We start from the raw sequence: 27,905 nt of genomic DNA on the forward strand, positions 1-27,905 counted from the left end.
TGTCTGTCACTAATGGAATTGCCCACAAATCAAGTTTGAAGGGATTATTACTAGACTCATTGTAGAACTGCATACGCTTCTGTAGCAGATGCATTCCTAGATAATGTTGCTACTGACCAGACATGTGGACAGATTAAGACATGTCTAGGAGAACAAGCTCTGCAGAAATCACACAAATACTCAGTATTCTGAATTCCCTCAACTTAAGTCCATGGTCAGGGTTGGTACTCTATGTTCACAGCTGAAAGGTAGGAGGAAGACAAATAGTTGTGCTGACAAATGACACGGTTCCCACAGGACAGTGCACCCATGATAAAGAAAATTAAGTCACAAGTCGCTGCAAGTTGATTAGATTGCTATAAGCAGAACGCAGAGTCAGGACAGGGCTCACTAAATGAATATATTGCCTTACAAAAGGAATACTATAATCAGTCTGAATCCATGAAGCACACAGGCAATGAAACTTCAGTCCGTCATTACAGAGATAGAAAACAAAATATAAAATACACTTTCATCTGGCACAGAATCCCATTCCTTCCACTACAAAAGCAATATATACATATAAACTGCCACCAAAGACAGCATAATATTCTCAGAGAGTGAAGTCCTATTGCTTTATTCATTCCCCGCAGTTATTACTTTCTAGAAGATAGCAGTAAGTCAATATCTTGTATGGCTTTTGATGTCTTCTCCAGAATAGTCTGTATATTTATATCGCCGATTCTCTCCTGCAGGCGGTCCCCACTAGCCGGCTGGCTGGAAAGCTTAAGATCATTGTTGTGGCTCAGTGTACACCTGTTTTCCAGCAGGACTAAAACATTTTTAGTTAAGGATATGAATTTAAAAAAAATATTTAAGATTTACGCAGTCTATAATCAAATAATCTGAATCTGAATAATCAATGAACTAACTGCACATCCATTATAGCAGGCATTTCCAATATCAGCAGCCAAGACACACTTAAGGGGGGTACTCACGGAGCAATATTCTAAGCAATCTGACTAGATTGCTTAGAATTTAAGTAGGATCGCTCCGTGTGTACCCCATACAGCGATAGCGATGCGCAGCCCCGCGCATCGCTATCGCTGGTGCTAGATTGGCCTGCCATGCAGGCCAATCTAGCGGGTTGCTCATTTCACCCGCTGGGTGGAATGAGCGGCCTCCCCGTTTCCCCCCGCACGCTCAGCACACATCTCTCGCACATCGGCCCGTCTATATGGGCCTTAAGTTCAGTTTTTGTGGTATATATGGCATGGGGCAGATGTATTAAGCCTGGAGAAGTGATAAAGCAGTGATAAGTGGAAGGTGATAAACGCACCAACCAATCATTACAGGTTTAAAAAAAATGACAGGAGCGGATTGGCTGGTGCGTTATCACCTACCACTTATCACTTCTCCAGGCTTTATATATCTGCCCTATAGATCCATCATACAAATATTTTTTATTTTCCATGGTTTATCACAATTTGAAAAATGTGCAAGAGGATATCGTGATTATGTATATAGTCATATACAACACTACCATGTAATTAGCAAGCATAAAGTCATCTATGTTTGGGATACGGTCGTTATGTCGACTCAACTTAGATCGACCGTTATTATGTCAACAGGTCAAAAGGTTGACATGAGTTTTTCACTTTTTGGACTTTTTCATACTTTACGATTCACGTGGACTACAATTGTGAACGGTAACCTGCGCCGAGCGCAGTGGTAAGCACAGCGAGGAACCTTGCCCAAAGCATGGCGAGCGAAGCGAGCCATGTGAGGGGACACGGTGCACTAACTGGGGTTCCCCGTCACTTTACAGAGAAAACGACACCAAAAAAAGTCCAAAAACTCATGTCGACCTTTTCACCTGTCTACCTAGTACAGGTCGACCTAATGCTCACGTCGACCTTCAGTGGTCGATCTAAGTTGAGTCGACCCAACGACTCATATCCCTATGTTTGTACAGTGAACAGAGGCAATGCATTCAGAATGAGGGAAAGTCACAACTGTTAAATATTGTTGATTTCTAAACATACCTTTAAGAAAAATACAAAACAGACAATTGTGCACACTTTAGCCACACATCATGGAGAGGGGATAGAGACAGAAAATGTGGAAACACAGTGAAGAAAATAAAATGACACAGTTTGCATCTCCCAGCTGTCCACAATAAAAAAGGATATAAGTATTAATAAATAAAAGGATACAGTTAAATGTCTGAATTTTGTGAAGTTCTGCTGCCACCGAGCTGGTGAGAAAAACATGAGCAGGAATTAAAAAGTAAACTTTAGCTCTGCTGGGAATGTATGTATGTATGTATGTATGACTACGTATGTATGTATGACTACGTATGTATGTATGTATGTATGTATGTATGAATGACTACGTATGTATGTATGTATGTATGACTGACTACATATGTATGTATGTATGTATGTATGTATGTACGTACGACTGACTATGTATGTATGTATGTATGTATGTATGTATGTATGTATGTATGTATGTATGTATGTATGATGTATGTATTTTTTCAAGCCGTATACAAAAATTAACATGCACTTACCAACATTAAATAGCACCCACCACCCCCAGGCACGCTGCACGCTGCACGCTTGTTCCTGCTTCCTGGACTTGGAAACAGGAAAGGACAAACTGCCCCAAACAATACAGACTAAAAACAAGTCTGCACTGGCAAAAGCTAATGATACATGATGGAACTAAGGGGCTCATTATGAGTTGATTACTCGCTGCCGATTTTCACAGTGCAGCGATCAGGTAAAAAAAAAATGGCAAAACTGCGCATGCGTCGCAATGTGCACGCGCGTCATACGGGCACAAAGAGCATCGCTGCTGTGCACTGGATCTAGCGAAGATTCCATTCGCACAGCCGATCGCAAGGAGATTGACAGGAAAAGGGCGTTTGTAGGTGTTAACTGACCGTTTTCTGGGAGTGTTTGGAAAAACGCAGGCGTGGCCGGGCGTTTGCTGGGCAGGTATCGGACGTCATTACCGGGTCATTCGTCGCAGCAATCATCGCACAGAATAAGTAACTACAGGGCTGGTCTTATTCTGCACAAAATGTGTTTGTTGCCGCTCGGCTGCACAGGCGTTCGCACTCCTGCAAAGCGAAGATACACTCCCCCGCGGGCGGTGACTATGCGTTTGCATGGCTGCTAAAAGTACCTAGCGAGCGATCAACTCGGAATGAGGGCCCATGTGCATATACCAACGTCAAGGATGGATGTACTAACACAATGTTCAACATTAAATGATGTATCAAATAAACAAATGACAGTGAAACAATAATATAATAAACAGCGTAAAGCAACTGCTGGTGTGTAAACACAAAAACGTCAATGATGCAGGCAAAATATAGCAAAAGAAATGAATAGAAAAATGAATAAAAAATGAAATATAAAGAAGTTGTAGCCATTAGTTGCCTAGATACTGCATGAAGCGACACTCATTCCTGCTATTAGCACAGTCTTTGTTCACATGGCTTCAGAAAACACGGAAGGTGTTCCGCAGAGAATCACTTTGGAAACAGGAGCAGTTTTCAGTTTACTCTGAGTCAGAGGCCATTGTATTCCCTGAAGAGTTCAGTGATCACATGACCTTGATAATGAATGACTAAAATGAAGGAAAGAGAGAGACTTTTTCACGGTCTGACAATGTCCAAGTATTTCAAAGACAAAAAGATCCCTCGAGGATTTCGAATTAAAAATGTGCCCACTACTTCTCTTTGACCGTGTTCAGTGGAAAATAGAGTCTTGCATGCTTAATAGGAGCATCAACATCAAAGAACATTTTCATGACAAACCCAGTCTAATGTCAGATATACCGCCTCAATTACAGAAACTACAGAAAGGTCATGATTCCATCCAGTGAGCAATAATCCTTCATTAACTCATCTTTTGGATAAGTCCATAATGAAGGACAGTTACATCAAAAAACCTAAGTTTGGAAATTGTCCAGGCAGGAAAAGCTCTTAAGGACTTATTGTATCCTGGTATGATGACATTTTAATATATCAAGCAGACAAGGGGGGGGCGATACGGTCAACCACAATCTCTCGGATTATAAAAATGAGGCTGTAAAACAACTGAGTGACACTGTCACCTATAGAAAATCTCAGGATTAGACGCCAATATTCAAGAGAGAAAGAGCTCGGGCCCAGATTTATCAAGCCCTGGAAAGTGATAAATTGCACGGTAATAAAGTACTAGTAAATCAGCTCCGAGCTGCCATGTAACAGACGTGGTTTGAAAAATGACAGGTAGGATATCACCATGCAATTTATCACTCTCCGAGGCTTGATAAATCTGGGCTTTGATTTGTTATTGACCAATGCATGCTCTGAGGGTTTAATTTCACCAGCCATCAAAATAGCTTTGTATGTTGATTTCCCTTTCAGACCGTTTCTGTATTTGATCCCTAAGTTACACAAAAATTAATTAATGCCACCTGGCCATCCGAATATAACTGCCAAGGGGTCCCTGTATCAACATATCTAGATTTGCTATTACAATCCTGCGTACAGGATATGCCCACATTTTTGAGGGACACTAACAATCTATTGTTGTTTATATCCACATTATCTGATTTACTTGCAGATTGCTTGATGTGTTCTGTGGATGTGAGTAGCCTTTACACTTGCATCCCGCATTCAGTGGGGATGCAGACCACAAGACTCCTCTTGTCGGGTGGTCTTCAGGTTGCCGGCGGCCGGCCTCCCGGCGACCACCATACCGGTGCCAGAATCCCCACCGCTGGCATACCGACATCTTTTCTCCCTCTTGGGGGTCCACGACCCCCTGGAGGGAGAATAGATAGAGTGGCGCGAGCAGCGCGCCACCGTGCACGCAAGGGGCTCATTTGCGCTCGCCCAGCTGTCGGTATGCCGGCGGTCGGGACTCCGGCGCCAGTATGCTGGTCGTCGGGACCATGACCGCCGGCAAACCATACTACGCCCCTCTTGTCTAATAATGCTTTGTATACGGGTCCTTGCATTGAATTGTTTATGGCATTGTTACAGCTAGTGCTGACCAGAAACTATTTTGTGTAAGACGGGACCACGTACCTCCAGCTTTTGGGCTGTGCAATGGGGTCGAATGTGGCCGTATCGTACACGAATGCGTACATGTTCATTATAGAGCAGGATGTCTTTCTCGCAGAACCGGATATTGGCAGGCAAGTTATCGTTATATTGATGACCTGCTGGTTATCTGGGGTGGAACAGAAGTTGAATTTAACAATGTCTTTGACAAACACAACAGCCATGACCATCCTATTAAATTCACTTGCACTGTGGATAGTAGCAGTGTAAATTCCTGGACGTCACGCTAACCAAAAAGGAGGTCAGGTTAATGCCTCCTCTATACACCAAACCAAGTGACAGAAACAATGTTCTGTTAGCGAGTAGTGCTCATCCTGCCCCCCTTAAAAATGCAGTCATTTTCACAGTTTCTGAATGTAATAAGAATCGCTCATAACCATTATCAAGGCATTAGAAAGATTGACAATGGGGGTAATTCAGAATTGATCGCAGCAGCAAATTTGTTAGCAGTTGGGCAAAACCATGTGCACTGCAGGGAGAGCAGATATAAAGTGCAGAGATAGTTAGATTTGGGTGGGGTGAAATTGAAATCTAAATTGCAGTGTAAAAATAAAGCAGCCATTATTTACCCTGCACAGAAAATAAGATTTTAGAATTACCGGTAAATCTATTTCTCGTAGTCCGTAAAGGATGCTGGGGACTCCGTAAGGACCATGGGGATAGACGGGCTCCGCAGGAGACATGGGCACTTTAAGAAAGACTTTGGATTCTGGGTGTGCACTGGCTCCTCCCTCTATGCCCCTCCTCCAGACCTCAGTTAGGGAAACTGTGCCCAGAGGAGATGGACAGTACGAGGAAAGGATTTTGTTAATCCAAGGGCAAGATTCATACCAGCCACACCAATCACACCGTATAACTTGTGATAAACTACCCAGTTAACAGTATGAACAACAACATAGCCTCGGTTCAACCGATTAACCAACACATAACCCTTATGTCAGCAATAACTATATACAAGTCTTGCAGAAGTAGTCCGCACTTGGGACGGGCGCCCAGCATCCTCTACGGACTACGAGAAAAAGATTTACCGGTAGGTTTAAAATCTTATTTTCTCTAACGTCCTAGAGGATGTGACACCCTGGTTGCGCAGGAGCACCATCATTTCCGCCATTATCTTGGTGAAAATTCTCGGGGCCGTGGAACGCCCAAACGGCAACGTCTGAAATTGGTAATGACAGTCCTGTACCGCAAATCTCAGGAACGCCTGGTGAGGAGGAAAAATCTGAACATGAAGGTATGCATCCTTAATGTCCAGGGAAACCATCCAATCTCCCCCTCCAGGCTGGCGATGACCGCTCTGAGCGATTCAATCTTGAACTTTTTTAAGTATAGGTTCAGGGATTTTAGATTCAAAATGGGTCTGACCGAACCGTCCGGTTTCGGGACCACAAACAGGGTTGAGTAATACCCCTTTCCTTGCTGGAGAAGAGGAACCTCGACTATCACCTGCTGAAGATACAATTTTTGAATTGCAGATAACACCAACTCCCTCTCTGACGGAGAAGAGGGCAGAGCCGATTTGAAAAACCGGCGAGGAGGCATCTCTTCGAATTCCAGCCTGTATCCCTGAGAAACAATCTCTATTGCCCAGGGATCCACCTGTGAGCGAACCCAGACGTGGCTGAAAATTCGAAGACGTGCCCCCACCTGAGCCGACTCCCCCAGGGGAGCCCCAGCGTCATGCGGTGGATTTTGCAGACGGAGGGGAGGACTTCTGGTCCTCGGAACTAGCTGTGTGCAGCTTTTTTCCCTTGCCTTTACCTCTGGTAAAAAAGGACGATCCCCGTACCTTCTTGCTTTTATTTGAAGGCAAGGACTGCATTTGATAATGAGGCGCCTTCTTAGTATGTTGCGGGGGAACATAAGGTAAAAAAAATTTGATTTACCAGCTGTAGCAGTAGAGACCAGGTTCGAGAGGCCTTCTCCAAACAACTCCTCCCCCTTGTACGGCAACGACTCCATATGCCGCTTTGAGTCGGCATCCCCCGTCCACTGTCGGGTCCACAAGAGTCGCCTAGCAGAAACAGACATAGGGGTATATGCAATTGCGGTCGAATTCCCGAAAATGTTGAAAAACGGGACATTTTCGCAAAAAAAAAAAAAAAAAATTCGACAATGCAATTCAGTACTTTTCGCCAATAAAACGGACTTTCCAAATTCGACTTTTTGAAATTCGACATTTGTCAAATTCGACATTTCTGCAATGGTACAAATGCGGCAATTCGACAAAAGTATATTCAATTGAAGATTGATAATTCGACAACAGTGCTTTTAGACAGTAAATTTGTCATTTTCAATCCGCCACACTTTGCTGGCGGAATCTAATAAAAAAATTTAAAAACATAAAAACGGGTGAAAAGCCGTAAGAAGTTAAGGTGGTCAAATGAAAAGTAGTCGGATCCTGAAACAGCCCTAAAGGCTTTGACCACCTTAACTTCTTACGGCTTTTCACCCGTTCCAGCTCTACTCCACTGTCGGGTTAAATCTGCCCGAGCAAAGCCACCTGCACTGGTCCCTTTTGCAATACGGGGACCGTGGCTGCCAGCTCATCGCCTCGGATCAGCGGCATCTTGGATAATTACAGCACCGCCAGATGATCCGTAGAAGCGGCGAGCGATCACTGGTCTGATACGCTGCAGTAAGGAGAGAGCATCGGACTCAGCCGCCGGAGCTAGCGGCACCCGAGCACCTGTCAGTGTTACATATACACCGAGGAAGTGGTAAGCGATATCACCACAATATGCTGCTACATTAAACAGAGCAGAACTGGTGCGGTGTCGACTTGGGGTAATAGAGGTCTAATCTATAATCAACAGTGCACTTGTTTTGTATTCATCTGACTTTAACCTGAACAAAGCAATTTCAAATATCAGTTTGCTATATGGATAATATCCAGACTTTCAGCATCTAAATATCAGCTGCCAACTTTCAGGACATATTAATCCATACATCATCATCATATCAGGTTATCAGTGCACTAAATTGTGTGGAATTATATGAAGTTTTAGTGCGGATTTTTATTGGCTTTAATCTAGTATTAATTATGTATACCATATTATGTGATCACTGTGTATATTAAAATTGTGATATTTCAGCGGAGTCTGCCTGCGCTCTCTTGTTTAGATTTTGTTTTTCCCCCCCATCCAAGGGCTGCGGATGGGGGGCCGATAGCCTTTGGAAAAATGAAAGAATATTGTTTTTTCCAGTAGTACTACAAGTCCCAGCAAGCCTCCCCCGCAAGCTGGTACTTGGAGAACCACAAGTACCAGCATGCGGGAGAAAAACAGGCCCACTGGTACCTGTAGTTCTACTGGAAAAAAAATACCCAAATAAAAACAGGACACGCACACCGTGAAAGTACAACTTTATTTCACACCTGCCGACACACACATACTTACCTATGTTCACACGCCGACCTCTGTCCACTTGTCCAAGTAGAATCCACGGTGTACCTGAAAATAAAATTATACTCACCTGATCCAGTGTCCTGTGGTCTTTTATTATAATCCACGTACTTGGCAAAAAAAAAAAAAACGAACACCCGGACCAGGCGGACTGAAAGGGGTCCCATGTTTACACATGGGACCCCTTTCCCTGAATGCAGAGACCCCCGTGACTCCTGTCACAGAAAGGTCCCTTCAGCCAATCAGGAAGCGCCACTTCGTGGCACTCTCCTGATTGGCTGTATGCGCGTCTGAGCTGGCAGACAGCGCATCGCACAGCTCCCTCCATTAGTTTCAATGGTGGGAACTTTGCGGTCAGCGGTGGGGTTACCCGCGGTCAGCCGCTGACCGCGGGTGACCTCACCGCTGGCCGCAAAGTTCCCACCATTGAAAGTAATGGAGGGGGCTGTGCAATGCGCGTCTGAGCTTAGACGCGCAGAGCCAATCAGGTGAGTGCCACGAAGTGGCGCTTCCTGATTGGCTGAAGGGACCTTTCTGTGACAGGAGTCACGGGGGTCTCTGCATTCGGGGAAAGGGGTCCCATGTGTAAACATGGGACCCCTTTCAGTCCACCTGGTCCGGGTGTTTTTTTTTTTTTGCCATCTACGTGGATTATAATAAAAGACCACAGGACACTGGATCAGGTGAGTATAATTTTATTCACAGGTACCCCGGATCGTCGGCGACATTGGAGAGGTGGCAGTCGGCGGGTCAACATAGGTAAGTATGTGTGTGTCGGCATGTATGAAATAAACTTTTACTTTCACGGTGTCCTGTTTTTATTTGGGTGTTTTTTTCCAGTAGAACTACAGGTACCAGCGGTCCCGTTTTTCTCCCGCATGCTGGTACTTGTGGTTCTCCAAGTACCAGATTGCGGGGGAGGCTTGCTGGGACTTGTAGTACTACTGGAAAAAACAATATTCTTTCATTTTTCCAAAGGCTATCAGCCCCCCATCCACAGCCCTTGGATGGGGGGGGGGGGGGGGAACGACAGCCTCGGGCTTCACCCCTGGCCCTTGGGTGGCTGGAGGGGGGGACCCCTTAATTGGAGGGGTCCCCACTCCTCCAGGGTACCCCGGCCAGTGGTGACTAGTTGCGTATTTAATGCCAAGGCCGCAGGGCGCTGTATAAAAGTGACCCCCGGCTGTGGCATTATCTACCCAGCTAGTGGAGCCCGATGCTGGTGTAAAACATACGGGGGACCCCTACTCTTTTTGTCCCCCGTATTTTTTGCACCAGCACCAGGCGCAGAGCCCGGTGCTGGTTTTAAAAATACGGGGGGATCCCCTGTCAGTTTTTCCCCCGTATTTTTAGAACCAGGACCGGCTCGTAGAGCCAGAGGCTGGTTATGCTTAGGAGGGGGGACCCCACGCAATTTTTTTTCGGGTTTTTTCCCGTTTTTGTAACATTTTTTAAAATCTAATCAAAATCCGTCAAATCGGCCGTTTTTCGACAGCGGGACTGTCGAATCCGTTTTTTATTGAATATGTTGAATTCCGGCACCCACCTGCCGGAATTCGACGGTCGAATTGTGTCGAATTAAAAAACGGGCGAAAAATTGCCGCGATTCGCCGGCAATTGCATATACCCCATAGCATTTATTCTGGAGCTCAGTAAACAAATGTCTCTTCGTGCATCCCTCATATATAATGCAGCATCCTTGATATGCGCTAGGGTCATTAGAATGGTATCCTTATCTAGGGCATCAATCTCATTAGATAAGGAATCAGTCCATGCTGCGACAGCACTACAAACCCAGGCCGATGCCATCACCGGTCTAACAATAGTACCGGATTGTGTGTAAATGTACTTCATGGTAACTTCCTGCTTACGATCTGCAGGATCTTTGAGGGTAGCCGTATCCTGGGAAGGCAGTGCCACCTTCTTGGATAAGCGTGTCAACGCCTTGTCTACTTTAGGCGAAGATTCCCATCGTATCCTATCCTTTTGTGGGAAGGGATACGCCATAAGAATCCTTTTGGGAACTTGTAATCTCCTGTCTGGAGATTCCCAAGCCTTTTCGCACAATTCACTTAGCTCAATTGAGGACAGAAAAGTGACCTCAGGTTTTTTTTTTTTCTTTATACATGTGCACCCTCGTGTCTGGGACAGGGAGTTCCTCAGTGATATGCAAAACCTCTTTAATCGCAACAATCATGTAACGAATACCTTTAGCCACTTTTGGCTGTAATTTTGCATCCTCATAGAATCTGAATCTGTGTCGGTATCTGTGTCAGTGATCTGGGATAATGTGCGTTTCTGAGACCCAGAAGGTCCCGGTGCCACTGGGATCTGACAACCTGACTGATCCCTAGCCTCAGTCTTGTCTAATCTCTTATGCAATAATTTTACATTAGCATTCAAGACATTCCACATATCCACCCAGTCCGGTGTCGGCGGTGCCGACTGCGACCCGACATTCATGCACTCCCCCTCCTCCTTAGGCGAGCCTTCATCGTCAAACATGTCGACACGTGCGTACCGACACACTCCCACATACACAGGGAATCTCTTTTCTGAAGACAGGATCCCCCTTAGGCCCTTTGGAGAGACAGAGAGAGAGTATGCCAGCACACACCCCAGCGCTATATGACCCAGGAGAAAAACACAGAATGTTTACCCAGTAGCGCTGTAGTATATATATTTGCCAATTATGTGCCCCCCCTCTACTTTAAAACCCTTCTGTCACCGTGTGTCAAGCAGGGGAGAGTCCGGTGAGCTTCCTCTCAGCGGTGCTGTGAAGAAAAAATGGCGCTGGTGAGTGCTGAGGAAGAAGCCCCGCCCCCTCGGCGGCGGGCTTCTGTCCCGCTCAAAGTTTGTAAAATATGGCGGGGGCTCTTTTATATACATGTACAGTACCCACCTGTACATGTATATAGGTTATTTTGCCATAGGAGAGGTATTTATTGCTGCCCAGGGCGCCCCCCCTGCACCCTGCACCCTTACAGTGACCGGAGTGTGTGAGGTGTAATGGAGTAATGGCGCACAGCTGCCGTGCTGTGCGTTACCTCAGTGAAGCACCCGAAGGCTTCTGCCGCCTTAGACATCTTCTTTCTTCCGGCTGTGTGGGGAGAACGGCGGCGCGGCTCTGGGATGAACGCCCAGGACGAACCTGTGTTCCACTCCCTCTGGAGCTAATGGTGTCCAGTAGCCGAGAAGCAGAGCCTATAATTTAAGTAGGTCTGCTCCTCTCTCCTCAGTCCCTCGATGCAGGGAGCCTGTTGCCAGCAGTGCTCCCTGATAATAAGAAAATAAGATTTTACTTACCGGTAAATCTATTTCTCGTAGTCCGTAGTGGATGCTGGGGACTCCGTAAGGACCGTGGGGAATAGACGGGCTCCGCAGGAGACAGGGCACTCTAAGAAAGAATTAGGACTACTGGTGTGCACTGGCTCCTCCCTCTATGTCCCTCCTCCAGACCTCAGTTAAGGAAACTGTGCCCGGAAGAGCTGACAGTACAAGGAAAGCATTTTGGAATCCAGGGTAAGACTCATACCAGCCACACCGTATAACTCGTGATAAACTTACCCAGTTAACAGTATGAACAACAACAGAGCATCAGACAAACCTGATGCATCCACTACGGACTACGAGAAATAGATTTACCGGTAAGTAAAAATAAGATTTTACTTACCGATAAATCTATTTCTCGTAGTCCGTAGTGGATGCTGGGGACTCCGTCAGGACCATGGGGAATAGCGGCTCCGCAGGAGACAGGGCACAAAACTAAAGCTTTAGGATCAGGTGGTGTGTACTGGCTCCTCCCCCTATGACCCTCCTCCAAGCCTCAGTTAGGATACTGTGCCCGGACGAGCGTACACAATAAGGAAAGATATTGAATCCCGGGTAAGACTCATACCAGCCACACCAATCACACCGTATAACTTGTGATCTAAACCCAGTTAACAGTATGACAAACGTAGGAGCCTCTGAACAGACGGCTCACAACAAATAACAACCCGATTTTTTTGTAACAATAACTATGTACAAGTATTGCAGACAATCCGCACTTGGGATGGGCGCCCAGCATCCACTACGGACTACGAGAAATAGATTTATCGGTAAGTAAAATCTTATTTTCTCTGACGTCCTAAGTGGATGCTGGGGACTCCGTCAGGACCATGGGGATTATACCAAAGCTCCCAAACGGGCGGGAGAGTGCGGATGACTCTGCAGCACCGAATGAGAGAACTCCAGGTCCTCTTTAGCCAGGGTATCAAATTTGTAGAATTTTACAAACGTGTTCTCCCCCGACCACGTAGCTGCTCGGCAGAGTTGTAATGCCGAGACCCCTCGGGCAGCCGCCCAGGATGAACCCACCTTCCTTGTGGAATGGGCCTTGACAGATTTAGGCTGTGGCAGGCCTGCCACAGAATGTGCAAGTTGAATTGTGCTACAAATCCAACGAGCAATCGTCTGCTTAGAAGCAGGAGCACCCAGCTTGTTGGGTGCATACAGTATAAACAGCGAGTCAGATTTTCTGACTCCAGCCGTCCTTGAAATGTATATTTTCAATGCCCTGACAACGTCCAGCAACTTGGAATCTTCCAAATCGCTAGTAGCCGCAGGCACCACAATAGGCTGGTTCAGGTGAAACGCTGACACCACCTTAGGCAGAAAATGAGGACGCGTCCGCAGTTCTGCCCTGTCCGAATGGAAAATCAGATATGGGCTCTTATACGATAAAGCCGCCAATTCTGATACTCTCCTGGCTGAAGCCAGGGCCAGTAGCATGGTTACTTTCCATGTAAGATATTTCAAATCCACCGATTTGAGTGGCTCAAACCAATGGGATTTGAGAAAATCCAAAACTACATTCAGGTCCCACGGAGCCACTGGGGGCACAACCGGGGGCTGTATATGTAGTACTCCTTTTACAAAAGTCTGGACTTCAGGAACTGAAGCCAATTCTTTCTGGAAGAAAATCGACAGGGCCGAAATTTGAACCTTAATGGACCCCAATTTGAGGCCCATAGACAATCCTGTTTGCAGGAAATGTAGGAATCGACCCAGTTGAAATTCCTCCGTGGGGGCCTTCCTGGCCTCACACCACGCAACATATTTTCTCCAAATGCGGTGATAATGTTGTGCAGTCACCTCCTTCCTGGCTTTAACCAGTGTAGGAATGACCTCTTCTGGAATGCCTTTTTCCTTTAGAATTCGGCGTTCAACCGCCATGCCGTCAAACGCAGCCGCGGTAAGTCTTGGAATAGACACGGTCCCTGCTGAATCAGGTCCCGTCTTAGAGGTAGAGGCCACGGATTTTCCGTGAGCATCTCCTGAAGTTCCGGGTACCAAGTTCTTCTTGGCCAATCCGGAGCCACGAGTATCGTTCTTACTCCCCTTTGCCGTATAATTCTCAGTACTTTGGGTATGAGAGGCAGAGGAGGAAATACATACACTGACTGGTACACCCACGGTGTTACCAGAGCGTCCACAGCTATTGCCTGAGGGTCTCTTGACCTGGCGCAATACCTGTCCAGTTTTTTGTTGAGGCGAGACGCCATCATATCCACCTTTGGTTTTTCCCAATGGTTCACAATCATGTGGAAGACTTCTGGATGAAGTCCCCACTCTCCCGGGTGTAGATCGTGTCTGCTGAGGAAGTCTGCTTCCCAGTTGTCTACTCCCGGAATGAACACTGCTGACAGTGCTATCACATGATCTTCCGCCCAGCGAAGAATCCTTGCAGCTTCTGCCATTGCTCTCCTGCTTCTTGTGCCGCCCTGTCTGTTTACGTGGGCGACTGCCGTGATGTTGTCCGACTGGATCAACACCGGCTGACCCTGAAGCAGGGGTTTTGCCAGGCTTAGAGCATTGTAAATTTCTCTTAGCTCCAGTATATTTATATGAAGAGACATCGCCAGGCTTGACCATACTCCCTGGAAGTTTCTTCCCTGTGTGACCGCTCCCCAGCCTCTCAGACTGGCATCCGTGGTCACCAGGACCCAGTCCTGTATGCCGAATCTGCGGCCCTCTAACAGATGAGCACTCTGCAACCACCCCAGAAGAGACACCCTTGTCCGTGGCGATAAGGTTATCCGCTGATGCATCTGCAGATGCGATCCGGACCATTTGTCCAGCAGATCCCACTGAAAAGTTAGTGCGTGGAATCTGCCGAATGGAATTGCTTCGTAAGAAGCCACCATCTTTCCCAGGACTCTTGTGCATTGATGCACAGACACTTTTCCTGGTTTTAGGAGGTTCCTGACAAGTTCGGATAACTCCTTGGCTTTCTCCTCCGGAAGAAACACCTTTTTCTGAACCGTGTCCAGAATCATTCCCAGGAACAGCAGACGTGTTGTCGGGGTCAACTGAGATTTTGTAAAATTCAGAATCCACCCGTGTTGTTGCAGCACTACTTGGGTTAGTGCTACTCCGTCCTCCAGCTGTTCTCTGGACCTTGCCCTCATCAGGAGATCGTCCAAGTAAGGGATAATTAATACGCCTCTTCTTCGCAGAAGAATCATCATTTCGGCCATTACCTTGGTAAAGACCCGAGGTGCCGTGGACAATCCAAACGGCAGCGTCTGAAACTGATAATGACAGTTTTGCACCACGAACCTGAGGTACCCTTGATGTGAAGGGCAAATTGGGACATGCAGGTAAGCATCCTTTATGTCCAGGGACACCATAAAGTCCCCTTCTTCCAGATTCGCTATCACTGCTCTGAGTGATTCCATCTTGAACTTGAATTTTTGTATGTACAGGTTCAAAGATTTCAGATTTAGAATAGGTCTTACCGAGCCGTCCGGCTTCGGTACCACAAATAGCGTGGAGTAATACCCCTTTCCCTGTTGTAGGAGGGGTACCTTGACTATCACCTGCTGAGAAAATAAGAATTTACTTACCGATAATTCTATTTCTCGGAGTCCGTAGTGGATGCTGGGGTTCCTGAAAGGACCATGGGGAATAGCGGCTCCGCAGGAGACAGGGCACAAAAAGTAAAGCTTTAGGATCAGGTGGTGTGCACTGGCTCCTCCCCCTATGACCCTCCTCCAAGCCTCAGTTAGGATACTGTGCCCGGACGAGCGTACACAATAAGGAAGGATTTTGAATCCCGGGTAAGACTCATACCAGCCACACCAATCACACTGTACAACCTGTGATCTGAACCCAGTTAACAGTATGATAACAGCGGAGCCTCTGAAAAGATGGCTCACAACAATAATAACCCGATTTTTGTAACTATGTACAAGTATTGCAGATAATCCGCACTTGGGATGGGCGCCCAGCATCCACTACGGACTCCGAGAAATAGAATTATCGGTAAGTAAATTCTTATTTTCTCTATCGTCCTAGTGGATGCTGGGGTTCCTGAAAGGACCATGGGGATAATACCAAAGCTCCCAAACGGGCGGGAGAGTGCGGATGACTCTGCAGCACCGAATGAGAGAACTCCAGGTCCTCCTTAGCCAGGGTATCAAATTTGTAGGATTTTACCAACGTGTTTGCCCCTGACTAAATAGCCGCTCGGCAAAGTTGTAAAGCCGAGACCCCTCGGGCAGCCGCCCAAGATAAGCCCACCTTCCTTGTGGAATGGGCATTTACATATTTTGGCTGTGGCAGGCCTGCCACAGAATGTGCAAGCTGAATTGTATTACACATCCAACTAGCAATAGTCTGCTTAGAAGCAAGAGCACCCAGTTTGTTGGGTGCATACAGGATAACAGCAAGTCAGTTTTCCTGACTCCAGCCGTCCTGGAACCTATATTTACAGGGCCCTGACAACATCTAGCAACCTGGAGTCCTCCAAGTCCCTAGTAGGCGCAAGGCACCAAAATAAGCTGGTTCAGGTGAAACACTGACACCACCTTAGGGAGAGAACTGGGGACGAGTCCGCAGCTCTGCCCTGTCCAAATGGACAACCAGATATGGGCTTTTTTGTGAAAAAAACCACCAATTTGACACTCGCCTGGTCCAGGCCAGGGCCAAGAGCATGGTCACTTTTCATGTGAGATGCTTCAAATCCACAGATTTGACTGGTTTTAAACCAATGTGATTTGAGGAATCCCAGAACTACGTTGAGATCCCACAGTGCCACTGGAGGCACAAAAGGGGGTTGTATATGCAATACTCCCTTGACAAACTTCTGGACTCCAGGAACTGAAGCCACTTCTTTCTGGAAGAAAATCGACAGGGCCGAAATTTGAACCTTAATGGACCCCAATTTGAGGCCCATAGACACTCCTGTTTGCAGGAAATGCAGGAATCGACCGAGTTGAAATTTCTTCGTGGGGCCTTTCTGGCCTCACACCACGCAACATATTTTTGCCACATGTGGTGATAATGTTGTGCGGTCACCTCCTTTCTGGCTTTGACCAGGGTAGGAATGACCTCTTCCGGAATGCCTTTTTCCCTTAGGATCTGGCGTTCCACCGCCATGCCGTCAAACGCAGCTGCGGTAAGTCTTGGAACAGACATGGTACTTGCTGAAACAAGTTCCTTCTTAGCGGCAGAGGCCATAAGTCCTCTGTGAGCATCTCTTGAAGTTCCGGGTACCAAGTCCTACTTGGCCAATCCGGAGCCATGAGTATAGTTCTTACTCCTCTACGTCTTATAAGTCTCAGTACCTTAGGTATGAGAAGCAGAGGATGGAACACATACACCGACTGGTACATCCATGGTGTTACCAGAACGTCCACAGCTATTGCCTGAGGGTCTCTTAACCTGGCGCAATACCTGTCCCGTTTTTTGTTCAGACGGGACGCCATCATGTCCACCTTTGGTATTTCCCAACGGTTTACAATCATGTGGAAAACTTCCCGATGAAGTTTCCACTCTGCCGGGTGGAGGTTGTGCCTGCTGAGGAAGTCTGCTTCCCAGTTTCCATTCCCGGAATGAAACACTGCTGACAGTGCTATCACATGATTTTCCGCCCAGCGAAAAGTCCTTGCAGTTTTTGCCATTGCCCTCCTGCTTCTTGTGCCGCCCTGTCTATTTACGTGGGCGACTGCCGTGATGTTTTTCCCACTGGATCAATACCGGCTGACCTTGAAGCAGAGGTCTTGCTAAGCTTAGAGTATTATAAATTTACCCTTAGCTCCAGTATATTTATGTGGAGAAAAGTCTCCAGACTTGATCACACTCCCTGGAAATTTTTTCCTTGTGTGACTGCTCCCCAGCCTCTCGGGCTGGCCTCCGTGGTCACCAGCATCCAATCCTGAATGCCGAATCTGCGGCCCTCTAGAAGATGAGCACTCTGTAACCACCACAGGAGAGACACCCTTGTCCTTGGATATAGGGTTATCCGCTGATGCATCTGAAGATGCGATCCGGACCATTTGTCCAGCAGATCCCACTGAAAAATTCTTGCGTGAAATCTGCCGAATGGAATTGCTTCGTAGGAAGTCACCATCTTTACCAGGACCCTTGTGCAATGATGCACTGATTTTAGGAGGTTCCTGACTAGCTCGGATAACTCCCTGGCTTTCTCTTCCGGGAGAAACACCTTTTTCTGGACTGTGTCCAGAATCATCCCTAGGCACAGCAGACTTGTCGTCGGGATCAGCTGCGATTTTGGAATATTTAGAATCCACCCGTGCTGTTGTAGCAGTATCCGAGATAGTGCTACTCCGACCTCCAACTGTTCCCTGGACTTTGCCCTTATCAGGAGATCGTCCAAGTAAGGGATAATTAAGACGCCTTTTCTTCGAAGAAGAGTCATCATTTCGGCCATTACCTTGGTAAAGACCCGGGGTGCCGTGGACAATCCAAACGGCAGCGTCTGAAACTGATAGTGACAGTTCTGTACCACGAACCTGAGGTACCCTTAGTGAGAAGGGCAAATTTTGGACATGGAGGTAAGCATCCCTGATGTCTCGGGACACTATATAGTCCCCTTCTTCCTGGTTCGTTATCACTGCTCTGAGTGACTCCATCTTGATTTGAACCTTTGTAAGTGTTCAAATTTTTTTAGAATAGGTCTCACCTAGCCTTCTGGCTTCAGTACCACAATATAATGTGGAATAATACCCCTTTTCTTGTTGTAGGAGGGGTAATTTGATTATCACCTGCTGGGAATACAGCTTGTGAATTGTTTCCCATACTGCCTCCTTGTCGGAGGGAGACCTTGGTAAACCAGACTTCAGGAGCCTGCGAAGGGGAAACGTCTCGACATTCCAATCTGTACCCCTGGGATACTACATGTAGGATCCAGGGGTCCTGTACGGTCCCAGCGTCATGCTGAGAGCTTGGCAGAAGCGGTGGAACGCTTCTGTTCCTGGGAATGGGCTGCCTGCTGCAGTCTTCTTCCCTTTCCTCTATCCCTGGGCAGATATGACTCTTATAGGGACGAAAGGACTGAGGCTGAAAAGACGGTGTCTTTTTCTGCAGAGATGTGACTTAGGGTAAAAACGGTGGATTTTCCAGCAGTTGCCGTGGCCACCAGGTCCGATGGACCGACCCCAAATAACTCCTCTTCCTTTATACGGCAATACACCTTTGTGCCGTTTGGAATCTGCATCACCTGACCACTGTCGTGTCCATAAACATCTTCTGGCAGATATGGACATCGCACTTACTCTTGATGCCAGAGTGCAAATATCCCTCTGTGCATCTCGCATATATAGAAAATGCATCCTTTAAATGCTCTATAGTCAATAAAATACTGTCCCTGTCAAGGGTATCAATATTTTTAGTCAGGGAATCCGACCAAGCCACCCCAGCTCTGCACATCCAGGCTGAGGCGATCGCTGGTCGCAGTATAACACCAGTATGTGTGTATATACTTTTTATGATATTTTCCAGCCTCCTGTCAGCTGGCTCCTTGAGGACGGCCCTATCTATAGACGGTACCGCCACTTGTTTTGATAAGCGTGTGAGCGCCTTATCCACCCTAAGGGGTGTTTCCCAACGCGTCCTAACTTCTGGCGGGAAAGGGTATACCGCCCATAATTTTCTATCGGGGGGAACCCACGCATCATCACACACTTCATTTAATTTATCTGATTCAGGAAAAACTACGGTAGTTTTTTCACATCCCACATAATACCCTCTTTTGTGGTACTTGTAGTATCAGAAATATGTAACACCTCCTTCATTGCCCTTAACGTGTGGCCCTAATAAGGAATACGTTTGTTTATTCACCGTCGACACTGGATTCAGTGTCCGTGTCTGTGTCTGTGTCGACCGACTAAAGTAAACGGGCGTTTTAAAACCCCTGACGGTGTTTCTGAGACGTCTGGACCGGTACTAATTGTTTGTCGGCCGTCTCGTGTCGTCAACCGACCTTGCAGCGTGTTGACATTATCACGTAATTCCCTAAATAAGCCATCCATTCCGGTGTCGACTCCCTAGAGAGTGACATCACCATTACAGGCAATTGCTCCGCCTCCTCACCAACATCGTCCTCATACATGTCGACACACACGTACCGACACACAGCACACACACAGGGAATGCTCTGATAGAGGACAGGACCCACTAGCCCTTTGGAGAGACATAGGGAGAGTTTGCCAGCACACACCAAAAACGCTATAATTATATAGGGACAACCTTATATAAGTGTTTTCCCTTATAGCATCTTTTATATATTTCTAACGCCAAATTAGTGCCCCCCCTCTCTGTTTTAACCCTGTTTCTGTAGTGCAGTGCAGGGGAGAGCCTGGGAGCCTTCCCTCCAGCCTTTCTGTGAGGGAAAATGGCGCTGTGTGCTGAGGAGATAGGCCCCGCCCCTTTTTCGGCGGGCTCGTCTCCCGCTCTTTAATGGATTCTGGCAGGGGTTAAATATCTCCATATAGCCCCCGGAGGCTATATGTGAGGTATTTTTAGCCAAAAAAAGGTTTTCATTTGCCTCCCAGGGCGCCCCCCTCCCAGCGCCCTGCACCCTCAGTGACTGCCGTGTGAAGTGTGCTGAGAGGAAATGGCGCACAGCTGCAGTGCTGTGCGCTACCTTAAGAAGACTGAGGAGTCTTCTGCCGCCGATTCTGGACCTCTTCTCGTTTCAGCATCTGCAAGGGGGCCGGCGGCGAGGCTCCGGTGACCATCCAGGCTGTACCTGTGATCGTCCCTCTGGAGCTAATGTCCAGTAGCCAAAGAAGCCAATCCATCCTGCACGCAGGTGAGTTCACTTCTTCTCCCCTAAGTCCCTCGTTGCAGTGATCCTGTTGCCAGCAGGACTCACTGTAAAATAAAAAACCTAAGCTAAACTTTTCTAAGCAGCTCTTTAGGAGAGCCACCTAGATTGCACCCTTCTCGGCCGGGCACAAAAATCTAACTGAGGCTTGGAGGAGGGTCATAGGGGGAGGAGCCAGTGCACACCACCTGATCCTAAAGCTTTACTTTTTGTGCCCTGTCTCCTGCGGAGCCGCTATTCCCCATGGTCCTTTCAGGAACCCCAGCATCCACTAGGACGATAGAGAAAACAGCTTGTGAATGGCTTCCAATACCGTCGCCCTGTCTGAGGGAGACGTTGGCAAAGCAGACTTTAGGAACCGGCGAGGGGGAGACTTCTCGAATTCCAACCTGTAACCCTGAGATACTACCTGCAGGATCCAAGGGTCCACCTGTGAGCAAGCCCACTGTGCGCTGAAATTCCTGAGTCGACCCCCCACCGCTCCTGAGTCCGCTTGTACAGCCCCAGCGTCATGCTGAGGGCTTTGCAGAACCCTGGGAGGGCTTCTGTTCCTGGGCAGGGGCTGCTTGCTGCCCTCTCTTACCCCTTCCTCTGCCCCGGGGCAGATATGACTGTCCTTTTGCCCTCTTGTTTTTATAGGACCGAAAGGACTGCGGCTGAAAAGACGGTGTCTTTTTCTGTTGGGAGGGGGTCTGAGGTAAAAAGGTGGATTTTCCGGCAGTTGCCGTGGCCACCAGATCCGATAGACCTACGCCAAATAATTCCTCCCCTTTATACGGCAATACTTCCATATGTCGTTTGGAATCCGCATCACCTGACCACTGTCGCGTCCATAAACTTCTTCTGGCAGATATGGACATCGCACTTACTCTCGATGCCAGAGTGCAAATATCCCTCTGAGCATCTCGCATATAAAGAAAAGCATCCTTTAATTGCTCTATAGTCAATAAAATACTGTCCCTATCCAGGGTATCAATATTTTCAGTCAGGGAATCCGACCAGACCACCCCAGCACTGCACATCCAGGCTGAGGCGATGGCTGGTCGCAGTATAACACCAGTATGTGTGTATATACTCTTTAGGGTAGTTTCCAGCCTCCTATCAGCTGGATCCTTGAGGGCGGCCGTATCAGGAGACGGTAACGCCACTTGTTTTGATAAGCGTGTGAGCGCCTTATCCACCCTAGGGGGTGTTTCCCAGCGCGCCCTAACCTCTGGCGGGAAAGGGTATAATGCCAATAACTTTTTTGAAATTAGCACTTTTCTATCTGGGTTAACCCACGCTTCATCACATACATCATTCAATTCCTCTGATTCAGGAAAAACTACAGGTAGTTTTTTCACCCCCCACATAATACCCCTTTTTGTGGTACTTGCAGTATCAGAGATATGCAAAGCCTCCTTCATTGCCGTGATCATATAACGTGTGGCTCTACTTGAAAATACGTTTGTTTCTTCACCGTCGACACTAGATTCAGTGTCCGTGTCTGGGTCTGTGTCGACCGACTGAGGTAAAGGGCGTTTTACAGCCCCTGACGGTGTCTGAGACGCCTGGGCAGGTACCAACTGGTTTTCCGGCCGTCTCATGTCGTCAACTGATTTTTGTAATGTGCTGACATTATCACGTAATTCCATAAACAAAGCCATCCATTCCGGTGTCGACTCCCTGGGGGGTGACATCACCATTACCGGCAATTGCTCTGCCTCCACACCAACATCGTCCTCATACATGTCGACACACACGTACCGACACACAGCAGACACACAGGGAATGCTCTTATCGAAGACAGGACCCCACTAGCCCTTTGGGGAGACAGAGGGAGAGTTTGCCAGCACACACCCAAGCGCTATAATATATATGGGAACAACCTTATATAAGTGTTGTATCCTTATAGCAGCTTAAATATATAAAATATCGCCAAAAAAAGTGCCCCCCCTCTCTGTTTTACCCTGTTTCTGTAGTGCAGTGCAGGGGAGAGTCCTGGGAGCCTTCCTCACAGCGGAGCTGAGCAGGAAAATGGCGCTGTGTGCTGAGGAGAATAAGCCCCGCCCCCTATTCCGGCGGGCTTTTCTCCCGTAGTTTGTAATATCTGGCAGGGGTTAAATACATCCATATAGCCTCAAGGGCTATATGTGATGTATTTTTTAGCCATAAAAGGTATTTACATTGCTGCCCAGGGCGCCCCCAGCAGCGCCCTGCACCCTCTGTGACCGTTGGTGAGAAGTGTGTGACAAACAATGGCGCACAGCTGCAGTGCTGTGCGCTACCTTCAAGAAGACTGAAGAGCCTTCTGCCGCCGGTTTCTGGACCTTCAATCTTCAGCATCTGCAAGGGGGGTCGGCGGCGCGGCTCCGGGACGAACCCCAGGGTGAGACCTGTGTTCCGACTCCCTCTGGAGCTAATGGTGTCCAGTAGCCTAAGAAGCCAATCCATCCTGCACGCAGGTGAGTTGAACTTCTCTCCCCTAAGTCCCTCGATGCAGTGAGCCTGTTGCCAGCAGGACTCGCTGAAAATAAAAAACCTAAAAACTTTTTCTAAGCAGCTCCTTAAGAGAGCCACCTAGATTGCACCCTGCTCGGACGGGCACAAAAACCTAACTGAGGCTTGGAGGAGGGTCATAGGGGGAGGAGCCAGTACACACCACCTGATCCTAAAGCTTTAGTTTTGTGCCCTGTCTCCTGCGGAGCCGCTATTCCCCATGGTCCTGACGGAGTCCCCAGCATCCACTTAGGACGTCAGAGAAATCTTATTTTCTCTAACGTCCTAGTGGATGCTGGGGACTCCGTAAGGACCATGGGGATTATACCAAAGCTCCCAAACGGGCGGGAGAGTGCAGATGACTCTGCAGCACCGAATGAGCAAACACAAGGTCCTCCTCAGCCAGGGTATCAAACTTGTAGAATTTTGCAAACGTGTTTGAACCCGACCAAGTAGCTGCTCGGCAAAGCTGTAATGCAGAGACCCCTCGGGCAGCCGCCCAAGAAGAGCCCACCTTCCTTGTGGAATGGGCTTTTACAGATTTTGGATGCGGCAATCCAGCCGCAGAATGAGCCTGCTGAATCGTGTTACAGATCCAGCGAGCAATAGTTTGCTTTGAAGCAGGAACACCCAGCTTGTTGGATGCATACAGGATAAACAGCGAGTCAGTTTTCCTGACTCCAGCCGTTCTGGCTACATAAATCTTCAAAGCCCTGACTACATCTAGTAACTTGGAATCCTCCAAGTCAAGAGTAGCCGCAGGCACCACAATAGGTTGGTTCAAATGAAAAGATGACACCACCTTCGGCAGAAATTGCGGACGAGTCCGTAATTCTGCCCTGTCCATATGGAAAACCAGATAGGGGCTTTTACATGACAAAGCCGCCAATTCTGACACACGCCTAGCCGGAGCTAAGGCCAATAGCATGACCACTTTCCACGTGAGATACTTTAACTCAACGGTCTTAAGTGGCTCAAACCAGTGAGATTTCAGGAAACTCAACACTACGTTAAGATATGCAGCACTCCCTTTACAAACGTCTGAACCTCAGGAAGAGAAGCCAGTTCCTTTTGAAAGAAAATGGATAGGGCCGAAATCTGGACCTTTATGGATCCTTGTGGCTTCTGCCATCGCCATCCTGCTTCTTGTGCCGCCCTGTCGGTTTACATGGGCGACCGCCGTGATGTTGTCGGACTGAATCAGCACCGGCTGGTTTTGAAGCAGGGGTTTTGCCTGACTTAGGGCATTGTAAATGGCCCTTAGTTCCAGAATATTTATGTGTAGGGAAGCTTCCTGACTCGACCATTGTCCTTGGAAGTTTCTTCCCTGAGTGACTGCCCCCCAACCTCGGAGGCTTGCATCCGTGGTCACCAGGATCCAATCCTGTATGCCGAATCTGCGGCCCTCGAGAAGATGAGCACTCTGCAGCCACCACAGCAGAGACACCCTGGCCCTCGGGGACAGGGAGATCAGCCGATGCTTCTGAAGATGCGATCCGGACCACTTGTCTAACAGATCCCACTGAAAGATCCGTGCATGGAACCTGCCGAATGGAATTGCCTCGTAAGAAGCTACCATCTTTCCCAGGACTCGCGTGCAGTGATGCACCGACACCTGTTTTGGTTTTAGGAGGTCTCTGACCAGAGATGACAACTCCTTGGCCTTCTCCTCCGGGAGAAACACCTTCTTCTGTTCTGTGTCCAGAATCATACCCAGGAACAGCAGATGCGTTGTGGGAACCAGCTGCGACTTCGGGATATTCAGAATCCAGCCGTGCTGTTGTAGCACTTCCTGAGATAGTGCTACTCCGACCAACAACTGCTCCCTGGACCTCGCCTTTATAAGGAGATCGTCCAAGTACGGGATAATTATAACTCCCTTCTTTCGAAGGAGTATCATCATTTCGGCCATTACCTTGGTAAATACCCTCGGTGCCGTGGACAGACCAAACGGCAACGTCTGGAATTGGTAATGGCAGTCCTGTACCACAAAACGGAGGTACACCTGGTGAGGTGGGTAAATGGGGACATGTAGGTAAGCATCCTTGATGTCCATTGATACCATGTAATCCCCCTCTTCCAGGCTTGCAATAACCGCCCTGAGCGATTCTATTTTGAACTTGAACTTCCTTATATAAGTGTTCAAGGATTTCAAATTTAGAATGGGTCTCACCGAACCGTCTGGTTTCGGTACCACAAACATTGTGGAATAGTAACCCCGTCCCTGTTGAAGGAGGGGAACCTTGATTATCACCTGCTGGAGGTACAGCTTGTGAATTGCCGCCAGTACTACCTCCCTGTCCTGGGGAGTAGCTGGCAAGGCTGATTTGAGGTAACGGCGAGGGGGAGACGTCTCGAATTCCAGCTTGTATCCCTGAGATACCACTTGTAGAACCCAGAGATCCACCTGTGAGCGAACCCACTGGTCGCTGAAGTTCCGTAGACGGGCCCCCACCGCACCTGGCTCCACTTGTGGAGCCCCAGCGTCATGCGGTGGACTTAGTGGAAGCAGGGGATGATTTTTGTTCTTGGGAACAGGCTGTATGGTGCAGCTTTTTCCCTCTACCCCTGCCTCTGGACAGAAAGGACGCGCCTCTAACTCGCTTGCCTTTCTGAGGCCGAAAGGACTGTACTTGATAATACGGTGCTTTCTTAGGCTGTGAGGGAACCTGAGGTAAAAAAGTCGACTTACCAGCTGTTGCTGTGGATACGAGGTCTGAAAGACCGTCCCCAAACAATTCCTCACCCTTATAAGGCAAAATTTCCATGTGCCTTTTAGAATCTGCATCACCTGTCCACTGCCGAGTCCATAATACTCTCCTGGCAGAAATGGACATTGCATTAATTCTAGATGCCAGCCGGCAAATGTCCCTCTGTGCATCTCTCATATATAAGACTACGTCTTTAATATGCTCTATGGTTAGCAATATAGTGTCCCTGTCCAGGGAATCAATGTCATCAGACAGGGAATCAGACCACACTGCTGCAGCACTACACATCCATGCTGAAGCAATAGCAGGTCTCAGTATAGTACCTGAGTGTGTATACACAGACTTCAGGATAGCCTCCTGCTTTCTATCTGCAGGCTCCTTTAAGGCGGCCGTATCCTGAGAAGGCAGTGCCACCTTTTTTGATAAGCGTGTGAGCGCCTTGTCCACCTTAGGGGATGTCTCCCAGCGTAACCTATCCGTTGGCGGGAAAGGGTACGCCATTAGTAACCGCTTAGAAAATACTAGTTTCTTATCTGGGGAACCCCACGCTTCTTCACACAATTCATTTAACTCATCAGATGGGGGAAAGTCACTGGCTGCTTTTTCTCCCCAAACATAATACCCTTTTTTGTGGTAACCGGGTTAATGTCAGAAATGTGCAACACATTTTTCATTGCCGTAATCATGCATCGGATGGCCCTAGTGGATTGTATATTTGTCTCATCCTCGTCGACACTGGAGTCAGACTCCGTGTCGACATCTGTGTCTGCCATCTGAGGTAGCGGGCGTTTTTGAGCCCCTGACGGCCTCTGAGATGCCTGGGCAGGCGCGGGCTGAGATGCCGGCTGTCCCAAAGCTGCGTCATCGAACCTTTTATGCAAGGAGTTGACACTGTCGGTTAATACCTTCCACATATCCATCCACTCAGGTGTCGGCCCTGCAGGGGGCGACATCACATTTATCGGCACCTGCTCCGCCTCCACATAAGCGTCCTCATCAAACATGTCGACACAGCCGTACCGACACACCGCACACACACACAGGGAATGCTCTGACTGAGGACAGGACTCCACAAAGTCCTTTGGGGAGACAGAGAGAGAGTATGCCAGCACACACCAGAGCGCTATATAACAGAGGGATATACACTATACACAAAGTGAATTTTCCCCCTATAGCTGCTTATATCACAATTTGCGCCTAAATTTATGTGCCCTTTTTTACCCTTTCTGTAGTGTATACTGCAGGGGAGAGCCTGGGGAGCGTCCTTCCAGCGGAGCTGTGAAGAGAAAATGGCGCTGGCTGTGCTGAGGGAGCTAGCCCCGCCCCTTCAACGGCGGGCTTCTCAAGCTTTTTATATCGTTAATGGCGGGGGTTTCTGCACATATACAGTGTTAAACACTGTATTATGTGCTTTTTTATTGCCAAAAGGTATATTAATTGCAGCCCAGAGCGCCCCCCCCCAGCGCCCTGCACCCACCAGTGACCGAAGCGTGTGGTGTGCTGTGGGAGCAATGGCGCACAGCTGCAGTGCTGTGCGCTACCTTAATGAAGACCGAAGTCTTCAGCCGCCGATTTCCTCCGGTTTCTTCCGTCTTCTGGCTCTGCAAGGGGGACGGCGGCGCGGCTCCGGGAACGGACGATGGAGGTCGGGCCCTGTGTTCGATACCTCTGGAGCTAATGGTGTCCAGTAGCCTAGAAGCACAAGCTAGCTGCAAGCAGGTAGGTTTGCTTCTCTCCCCTAGGTCCCACGTAGCAGTGAGTCTGTTGCCAGCAGATCTCACTGAAAATAAAAAACCTAAACAATACTTTTCTTTTAGTGAACTCAGGAGAGCCCACTAAGTGCATCCAGCTCAGGCCGGGCACAGATTGTAACTGAGGTCTGGAGGAGGGGCACAGAGGGAGGAGCCAGTGCACACCAGATGTAGTACCTAATCTTTTCTTTAGAGTGCCCAGTCTCCTGCGGAGACCGTCTATTCCCCATGGTCCTTACGGAGTACCCAGCATCCACTAGGACGTCTGAGAAATATAAAAGACCTCTTTTGAGATGTGATATGGCCTGACTATTCAGATAATACTTCAATGTGAAGATA

The 27,905-nt window shown here is 48.0% G+C and overlaps 1 protein-coding gene across 2 annotated transcripts in view; it reads right to left on the bottom strand.

Moving 5' to 3' along the window:
• Positions 1-387: 387 nt before the first annotated feature.
• C1H5orf34 (chromosome 1 C5orf34 homolog) overlaps positions 388-27,905 on the bottom strand; it is a 99,851-nt gene continuing 72,333 nt past the window's right edge. The window contains exons 11-12 of one of the 2 annotated variants that reach the window (XM_063961751.1): positions 2,196-2,236; positions 388-811 (exon numbers count right to left, since the gene is read on the bottom strand). In XM_063961751.1, coding sequence (XP_063817821.1) covers positions 636-811; positions 2,196-2,236 — 217 coding nt within the window. In that variant the 3' untranslated portion in view covers positions 388-635. Of the gene's footprint in view, positions 812-2,195; positions 2,237-5,130; positions 5,217-27,905 lie in introns of those variants that run through there. The other variant, XM_063961761.1, reaches the window with a different exon arrangement.

Source organism: Pseudophryne corroboree, chromosome 1 (genome assembly GCF_028390025.1).
Source record: "Pseudophryne corroboree isolate aPseCor3 chromosome 1, aPseCor3.hap2, whole genome shotgun sequence".
Lineage (NCBI taxonomy): Eukaryota > Metazoa > Chordata > Amphibia > Anura > Myobatrachidae > Pseudophryne > Pseudophryne corroboree.